This window comes from Calypte anna, chromosome 14 (assembly GCF_003957555.1).
Source record: "Calypte anna isolate BGI_N300 chromosome 14, bCalAnn1_v1.p, whole genome shotgun sequence".
Taxonomy (NCBI): Eukaryota; Metazoa; Chordata; class Aves; order Apodiformes; family Trochilidae; genus Calypte; species Calypte anna.
In genome coordinates, this window is record NC_044260.1 from 11,066,307 (window position 1) to 11,076,434 (window position 10,128).

Here is a 10,128-nt window from a genome sequence, read left to right on the forward strand (position 1 = left end):
CACTTCATTTTCCCCTTTACTTTGAGTGATCACATTTACTGAAGAGAGCAGTCACTGCAACAGCTTGCATGCTTTTTTCCTCCTATTAAAAAAAAAAAAATCCCCAAAACACAAGTAATGGACAACAAAATGGAAGTCAAAGAAAAACAGGGTGTATTTAATTTTAACATAAATGCAAGTTACACAATTTCTTGAGACTTTGATTTGAAAGAGAAGGAAACACAGAAATTAAGGTTATTATTTCCCTTGAAAAAATGTAAAGACACCACCCAAGAATCTCCAGTTGTAGTTGATTAAAATCCCCTTAATGAATTCAAAGCCAGGCTCCTATTGCCAATGCAAGCTGTGAACACCCTGGGTTTTCAGAACCAGGTTTCTGGACTGGTTCCATCTACTTTGAAAGTGCATGGTCTGTAGAAGAGTACATGTGAAAATAAACTATTTGTCTTCTTCCCAAACATTGTGTCTCATTCTAAATTACAAACCCTGTTATTCTCATACACAGAACTAGGAAAATACTGTCCTAAGAAATGCAAGTTTCCATAGAGTTCTTGAATTATGGAGCATTAACAACTATCACATTTTGCTGAAGCTACTGAGTTCTTTATCTCTGAAGTAACAGTGTAAGTCAATACTTTAGAATTCTGAACACTTCAGAAATGACAAAGAAAAAAATGTGTAAAATGAGAAGGGTAACTTTGCTAAAATTAAAAAATGCAAAGCTTATACAGAAATTTCTGGCCTTGTTTCTGCTGATATAAACAAGATCAATGGAGTTAGATTCCTACCCACAAACACATCCTTTGGCCCTATTCACTTACTGGTCTGGTGCTCTGCCATGCTAAAACTTTGCAAATAACTACAAACTCTGCCACTTACTACTTTTTTCCCAGCTAGTTTTCACCAGGCTTACAATTTGGAGTGTCATTTATGTCATACTTGCACTGTGTTCATTAATTTCTATACTTACTTATATACCCTCAAGGGCTTTAATGCTAACTGCTTCTGAATGTCCTTCCTGTGGGCTCCACTGTATTCTACTGGCATCAATATAGAATGACCATGTCATCTAATCCTTCCAAAGAGTGAAGAAATTCTTAATAGCCTGCATGAAATGTTAGCAGAAATAAAATGTTGTAAGGCACAGCTCTAATCAGAGGCAGGAATATGTTTCTAGGGCAATAGTTTTTTTTTCAGCAGAAGCTCAAGCTCTTGTAAGGCAGTTGCATAACAGCACAAAACTGGAACTTTTCCTTACGTAGAACATCATTGGGTTTCTCTGCCAAGAAAGAGCCATGGAAATCCCAGCCCTAGCTCATATCCCTTGGGACAAAAGAACAATTACCAATTGAGCTATGGTACAGCCAAGCTGGAAATATTTGCCTGTGTACTGGAAGGTTATCCTGCTGAAAACAATTTGTATAGTTCCAACCTTCAAGCAGCTAAGAAAAAGAACTTAAGAACACCATAGATTAATAAAAAAATGAACTATCTTCTGTGGGGAGATACAAGTTAAATCAAAACACATTTTCACTTCTCATGTTTTTGATGGCTCCATGCAGTGTGAACATGGCAATATCCCACCCAGGAATGTACTAGGAGAGGTGCTGGGTATAGTTTATTAGCACCCATTCTCTGAACTGATAGATTTTACTCCAGTATGAATTACCTTTCTAAACCCAAGAAAACTATCTATAGACTTCTCCTACATAAATAATAAGGGAGTAAAGGCAACGGTCACAAAATGATGCCCAAACACATAAAACCCCCCTTGTTAGTGTCACTGTAATAATTTAATACTTGCTGTTATACAAGATACATTTCTTAGTAACACTGTAGGTATCTAATACTTGCCATTTGAAAACTGTAGAAATTAGTCTACTGCTGACATTCTAATTTTCATTTTTAAATGTTCTATAAGGGCCACATTCAGGCAGGGCTGGTGCCTTTCTTGTTAGCAAAAAGATCCAAGGAAACTAAATGCAAACAATTTTCTTGGCCTCCTTGGCACTGTAGACTTCTCTCTTTAGTTACTAGCTGACCATGAATCATAAACAAATTTTGCTGCTACTGTATCTTCAACAGCCATCCCTGAAAAAGAATTAAAGTCAACTGCAAACAGTTCTTCAGCTGGACAAAACAATATAGCTTCAGAAAAGAACAGAAGGCCTCAGGAAATTATCTAGATTAAATTAAATTATTATTAAATTATTAAATTATCTAGCAGGACAAGAACAGGAATCCCTCTCCATCCCAAACACCTACAGTATTACACCTGAGGTTTATAGCCATCATGTAATAGCATCAATCAAATATTCAGTGTCCATGTCACAGCTTGGCCCTTTCAGACCTCTTTTCCCCAGACATCAACTCCAGTCCCACAGTACAGTACCACATTGTCTGGAGGTCAGACAGACTGTGGTCATAACAGCAGGACACTCCTTATAAACACTGCAGCCATGTTGAAAAACTATGAGGTGGAAAATGTACTTCTTTCTATTGTTTGCTTACTTTCCCATCACTTTGCATTACATCAGCCCCAAGATATAAATAAAGGGAAATAAAAAAGGAAAATGCAAATCACATCCTGGTTTCTTATGGACAGTGCAGTGCCACTGGAGTTTGGAAGATGATCAGCAGCTTTCCCACGCATGGGGGACCTAATAAACAACAGGGCATTGTTTTCTGTCAGACTTGTACACAGGAGGGGTTGTTCTTACCCAGTGACTTAAACACTGTCGTTTTCTCAGGCAGGGCTGGTTTTGTACCCTGCAATACCTCTCCCAGCTCAGCAAAAATCTCTGCCTGTGAAACAAGCACATATTTATACAAAAACATATATTAAGAGAAAACCTTTTTTTTCTGAGCTACTTCAAAAGAAAAAACTCCTCCAGTTCTGCTGTTCCAGAACTGATCCTTTTCCATGGTGAAGCTGATGAGTATCCAGACAATTAACACAAAAACTGGACAGAAATCACAGAGGAGTGGAATAGATTTCAGAGGAAAACAGCTGACAGACTTTCTTATTTTCACTGAAGATATCTTGTTGCTCATCCAACAAAAGACATGCAGTTCTACACACCTTACCTATCTGGAACTATTATGTTACAACTCAATAGTGGAAACTATATTTGTTCTGTGAAAACCTCAAAAGAGAAGAAAATTCCATTACAGTCCCTGCTGTCAAATTTCTGCAGATTCCTGTCTGCTTCTGTTATCCATTCTCTAGAGGCCTGATGTGAGCCAATACCACCAAAATCTTCTGGGAAGAAAGTTACAGCTTTAATAAATTTCTTTTTTAAAATATTTAACATAACTACCAAGCCAACTGCCACAAAAATAAAGTCCATAATTTAAGGAAGTCTTACCCCTGATAATATAACATCTCCTGACTCTGTGAGAGCAGCCTCTCTGGAATCCACAAACAGAACACAATTCTTCATCAGTTCATCATCCAGTTCTCTCCAGTCTGGTCTGCTTGCTCCAATAGCTAAGACAAGAAAATTGATGAATTTGGGAGGAATGTTTAAAACAAATTCAAAGCACATTTTCTCCAAAAGACATGTGGGAAGTAACGAGGGACATTATTGTGAATATGTGATATACAATCTGACATTAGCACATGGAGACACGTTGGTTGATAAAACAACAGAAAAATAGGGTAGTTTTCTCTTACCCCTTTGTATTTCATCACATCATTACCAAATGCCCTGAATTTTACAGTCATTCTATTTGATTCAAACTGCATCTGATACATGTCTATAAAGATAAGTAAGATTTGAAGAAACCCTCATTAATCCTGAACAGATGAGAATCAAAGTAGCATGAAGCAAAGACTTGCACATGCAGATTCAATGGTACTATTTAGGAATTTTAAGCCTTCTATTATTTCCTTGTAACTTCACAAGTTCCAGTTTATAAGTGGAGCAAGCTATGGATTTCCACTTAATTGGAGAAACTGAAAGCAAATCAGGCTTAACATAAAATACAACAACTTATTATGGACTAAAAAAACCCAAAACAAACAGATGTACTGTAGTTAATCCTGATGTAATGGAATAATGAATTCCATGTCATCTGAATGCCTCTTTGAACAGCACAAATGCCTCAATGCAGAAAAAACACCCAAAAAGGCAAAGAAAGGAGAGAGGTCTTTGTGTATGTGTCACCTCAGTGATTGTAGACCTTAATTGCTTTTGGTTGTACTTCTGTCTTCCATTTCCTGACATAACACAGACAGCAACATTCAATGACAAAGGACTAAATTGAGTCTGAAAAATTGATAGGATGCTGCTGGAATGTGGGACCTTTCTTTAAACTGTTTCCTTTAACAAGTTGCTTTTGTCTCATCACCATCACCATGCCATTTGGAAAATGCACAAGGTTGTCAGAACCAGGCCCACAAGAAATAAAATAAACAAATGTGAGACTGTCCAGAGGCTCCAAACAATAGTGTAGCAACATCAATGCAAGGCAGGAAAAAAACCCAAAACACCACAACAACAAAGCCCCCCAGACCTCACCATAATTAGATGTCAAATTGTTTTTGACACACTTATTTTATCTTTTTAACACAACTAAAAAAATAAATGCTATAAGCTCAAAAATTAACAAATAGAGAAGCTTACAAAACAAGGTGAAGAAAAAGCTACAGCTACCAAGGAAAGAGTAGAATAAACAGAAACCACTTAGAAAATAGGATGTTTTTATGGGGTATTGAAATGGAGAGACCAAGGTGAGTATTAAGTGATAACATGGTAGTAAAGATGATGCACCACTAGGAAGGAAAAGCATATTCCATAATCCAGCAAACATCCAGTGCTGGGATATGCAGGAGTTCTGGCTCCAGACAGCCAGGAAACAGGGCTGGCAAAAGTGGTCCTTGCTAGAGAGGAAAATTCAAAATGGAAAGAACATTCACTGTGAGAAACACAGACCATTGCTTCCACAGTTTTTCATGCTAAATAATGTGATAATAAATTTACCCATTGGTTAATACCAATGAGGACATAGCATACCATTGATATGGGCACCTGGTTTCACCCAGTCTCCAAATAAAATGGGTGTTGTTGCCATAGTGACTGTTACAATCACATCAGCCCCAGTAACAGCCTCCTGAGCAGAGGAGCAGACCTGCACTGGGCCACTGACTGAAGCAGCAAACTTCACTGCTTTCTCTTTGGTTCTGTTCCATATCCTGACCTTCAAGGAAAAAAAAGACAAGCAGATTAGCTTGGAGAATTCCACCTTGCTGAAACTGAGCATTGTTTCAGTTCTCAGCAGATGTAACCTAAATGGTTTGGGGTTTTTCCCCCTTTTATGTTCTCCTCATGTAAGTCACTACATTTCATATGTGAACAGCTACATTTGAATGACTGCTTTGTGATGCTACTGTAACAGCTCCTGGCAGAGCTGCATTTATAAAATACAGATGTTCCCAAACAATATGTTTAAGGGAAAGATCACAGCAAGCCCATCCAAGGACAGCATACACAGTAGGCCACCTGGAACCTGACTTGGTTTCCAATCCTCTTTTAATTTTTTTTTCAATTTTTCTTTTTCTTTTTACACAGATGAACACCTGAGTAAACAATTCTAAAGGTATTTTTCTTTCAAATTATGATTAATACTTTAAATATGATTAATATTTTAACTTTATTGGCTACAGTATGGTTTTCAGTGCTCCTGAAACAATAGAGAAAAACAGATGCATGCTGTTAAGATGCTTCCATTACCTCCTTAAATGTGAACAGCTCTGTGAAGATATCATAATGGCTGTAAGCTTGAACACCAGCTCCCAAAATGCACAGAACTTCTGCAAAAGGTGGCATTAACAACTGAACAGTATGAAATTTAAAAAAAAAAAGAATAGGTAAGGACAATATATTAACAGATATACCAACAATATAGCAAATTACTACAAAAGAAAACAGTATTCTTTGCCCTTTTAAATAAAAAAGTTTCTATGTAAGCTCGTATTGATTCACATTAATATAAAACAATATTCAATTACCACTATATATACATATATATAAATTTTTTAGATGCAAAAGCTAATGTCAATAGCACTGAAGTACATCTTTGCTTGATTCTGGTTTTGAATTCACCAACCCTTGAAACTGAGACTTAAGATGCAACAGCATCAGGCAATGCAAATCCTGGGGGCCCTCATATTAGTACAACACCTCACACCTAGGTGACCACGTGTAAAACCACAGTGTTGATGTTCTGCACTGGTAGAAAGCAGGGCTCATAATACCAAAAATGATCAGTACTGAGAGTGGTAGCTGAACAGGTAAGCTGGCAGCACAAAAACTAAGCTCTCTTTTTTAATTCACTGAAGCCATAAATCATACCACAACCAGACCCTGGCATTGCAAGAGCCATAATATGGATGTATCAGGTATTGTAAAAACAAGAATGGTGCCAAGGAATGAATACTAAAATGCTGTTCTATGATAGCTTCTGGTTTCCTGGTTTAGTTCTTGCCTGTGATTCACCAGCACTTGGCAAAGGTGAAGAGAGGGCTGCTGGAGTGCAGTCCAAAGCTATCCTTGTGTCTTGTTTATGCATTTGCTGGGACCACTCATTTCTGTATAAAAAGCCTTAGAATTCTCTAGGCTCTCAACATTTATTCTGCTGCAAATAAACTGGAAAAAAAAAAAAATCTCATTGATCCTATTTTTCAGTAGCAAGAACTCTTTTTAATGTTCCTTTCAAAGACTCTGAAACACTTATTTCAAAGACTCTGAAACACTTATTTCAAAGCTTCCTTGCATAAAAGCATGGGTCTTTAAAAAACAAAGATGACAACTATGAGCTAAACTCAAACACTCCTGAAGATTTCCCAAAACAGCAGATGACAACGGAGAGCTGCTCTGATGCCAGCAGAGCCCTGACTGTGTAAAAACTGTCAGAACTGCCCAAGTAAAGAATGGCTGAGATGAATGAGGCCCTATAACCTCATGTCCAAGGAATCCACTGTAAGCTGTTTTGTCCTTTAGAAGGGGAAGCTCTTCAGGACAGGTTCTTCACTCCAATTTAATGCCAGTTTAGCTCTATTGCCATGGACAGACTCCCACTGGCATGAAGACTGCCACTAACAAAGTGGTGAGATCAGCCTTCAGCCTGATGAAAAGCTGGTGGGTGAAAAACAGGTCTGGCTCTCTTTTTATTGTTTTGAAAACAAATTCAAAACAAACAACTTCCAGTTGATATTTTATATAACAACATACAACAAGACTCACCTCATGTTTTCAGGAAGAAAGTAACAAAGGAAGACACCTCAGTGAATTCCCAGAAAAGCATGCAGATGAGCTGTAAAACCAGAGCTCTGATTCCTTTTTCAACCACAAATGAAGTGTTAAAGCCAGACATGGCTTAATCAAAACAAAAACCTGCACTTTTAAGTTTTTCCTGATGATACACAATACATAAATCTAATTCATATGCACTTAAAGCCCTTCACATCATTCCCTCTAGTTCTTTTGTGTATAACACCACTAGCAGATTCTGCCCCAGTTTAGGAAACAGCAAACATACCTTGGTAGCAATTGCAGAAACTGCAGCTGTTCGTTTTGCTGTTATGACACTGCCATCTATGACCTTTAAAAAACCCAATAAATTTCAAAGACTGATGTGAATACTGAAAGTATGAGTAAATACCAAACATTTTCATCTAATTTGTGAATTATGTGCTATTACAGGGCACAGGTAAAAATACAGAAGTTGGTAACTACTATTACAACAACCATAAACCATATAAAATCACATATTTAAGCTGTGCAGATTCTTTGTGTATTCCAGTTCTTCTGTGACATTCTACCAGCACAAATGGAGCGAAAACTGATTAAAGCTGAGCTACTCTTAACTTATGCAGCTCTTGGTGCACTGCACATCCCCTGCTCTCCAACACAGGGGATCAAAACAAGTGCAACATTCTGCACTTCAGTAAGATCACTGCTTTGGTCTGTACAAAGGGATAACTGGGAACCATGGAATTCTTTGATTGTGGATCACATACAGTGGCAGGGGACACTCCTGCCTCAATGCATACAAGCTACTGTGTACAAATAGATGAAGGAGCTGTCCTGACTTTGGCTGGAATGGAGTTAACTTTTCCCTAACAGCAGGTGTAGTGCTGTATTTTGTCTCTAGTATGAGAACAATGCTGATAACACACTGATGTTTAAGTTATTGATAAGCAGTGCTTACATGAGTCAAGGACTTTTCAGCTTCTCATGTCCTCCCAGCAATAAGCTGGATCCAAACTGGCCAAAAGGGATATTCCATACTCTATTTCCTGCTCAGTGTATGAAGTGGGGAGAGTTGGCAGGAGGACAACACAGCTCAAGAATAGCTGGGCAGTAGTCAGTGGGTGGTGAGCAAGAGCACTTGTGCATCACTTGTTTGATCATTGTTATCTTCATTTTGTGTCTTACTGAACCATCTTTACCTCAGCTCAGGAGCTTTTTTGGTTTTTGGTTGTTTGTTTTTTAATCTCTCCCTCATCTCAGTGGGCCAGGGGCCCAGCAAACAGCTGTGTGGTTGTTTTAGCTTCCTGCAAGGTTAAAGCAGAACAGGGGCTTAAAAAAGCTGAGAAGTTTTCTGATACATTTTAGGAAAAAAAGCCCAGCATAGTTTTCTTGACCAGTTTTGGCCCTGTAAGAATTATTATTACTAAAGTGTTATGAAAATGATAAACATTCTTAAATCCTTTAAACAAAGAAGCAATCAAACTGAATACTACTCCCTACTACAAATTTTAAATATCCTTAGATTTAACTTAACATGGTTTAAGACCAATTCTTTATTCTGTAAAGTTGGTTTGTTCTTTTTTTTCAATTTCAAAGTAAACTTTTCCTGATCCTTTTTCTCTTCTGTCATCTTGTGAGCCAACAGATTAGAATCCCTTCAAATCACAAGTAGCTGTAAATTTAACATGAATGAAATATAGAATACTTCAGGCCAATTCTTCATTTGAAATAAACGTTTTCATTGGTGGTGGAAGTAAACTCCTCACACCAACACCAGCGCCAGCTTCTAGGAATCAGAAGGGAAAACTGACAGAACATCAACAGAGGAGAAAGCAGAAGCATGCGTGAAACTCACAGCTTTTAGAGAGCCATTACTTGGTTCAAATAAGAGGACAGTTGCTTGGTGAGAAGGAACAGAGGAATCCTTCTTGTGCTCATAAAAAGTCACCAACTTCGTTGTCAGCGCATCATCTGCGGCACTGTAAGCTGGCATCACTCCTAGGAACCTTGTAAGAGAATCACTTTTATTACATGTGCACCTCTAGCACGGCAGCCTGCAGCCACCACACTGCTTAAGATCTCACGGCTACCGACTGACCATGGAACTCGGGACCAGCGACCTTTTCCGATGCCTCAATTCCTTACATCCCGTCCCTTCCCCAGCGCAGCCCGGGCTCTCCGATCCTCGCTCCGGAGCGGCCGCACCTCCTCCTGCCGCCAGGCAACCCTCCCACCGCCACCCCGGTCCCCGCCAGGCCGCCCCCTCCCAGCGCCCACCCCGCCGCCCGCCCCTCACCCTCCGTGCGGCCGCACCGGCACCACGGTGCGCACGGGCTGCACGACACCTCCCGCCGCGCCGGCGGAGAAGTTGGCCAGGGCGGCCTCCAGCGCCGGGAGCAGGAGGCTGGCACGGGGCAGGTGCTTCTCCACCTCCTCGGCACCGATGAAGACGGGCGGAGCGGAGCCCATGGCGGGAACCGGCGGGACGAGACGGGCGAGACTGCGGCACCACGATCAGCCCGGCACCGCCACTAAGTACTCGGAGGGGCGCCTCCGCCCCCCGGCTCGGCACCGCCCCGTCCCTCACGGGTCCCGTCTCTCTGTCAGCGGTTCCCCCCCGGGCACCGCAGGCACCGTCCCCGTCCCTCCCGTCCCTCCCCGACCGCTCAGAGCCGCGCCCTTCGCTGAGGGGAGGTCCCGCACCGCGGGAAAGGCCGCGCCTCCTCAGGCGCTGCTGCTCGGAGCCTCCCCGCGTCAGGAACCGCCGCGGGAGAAGGCGGAGCGAACGCCATGAAACGGGTCTGCAGTGACTTATTTACGGTTCGCCGCACCCCGGAGGCTCCACCGGGACCGCCAAGACCTGAGGGGCGGA

General features: G+C 40.7%; 1 protein-coding gene across 1 annotated transcript; it reads right to left on the minus strand.

The window, feature by feature from the left end:
- Positions 1-132: 132 nt before the first annotated feature.
- CRYM (crystallin mu) lies at positions 133-9,949 on the minus strand. Its single transcript, XM_030459613.1, has 8 exons — positions 9,553-9,949; positions 9,112-9,262; positions 7,543-7,605; positions 5,736-5,837; positions 5,019-5,202; positions 3,369-3,490; positions 2,721-2,805; positions 133-2,091 (listed from the first exon to the last, which is right to left on the minus strand). The coding sequence occupies exons 1-8, from the start codon at positions 9,723-9,725 to the stop codon at positions 2,027-2,029; spliced, it is 945 nt and encodes a 314-aa protein (XP_030315473.1). The 5' UTR covers positions 9,726-9,949; the 3' UTR covers positions 133-2,026.
- Positions 9,950-10,128: the final 179 nt, after the last annotated feature.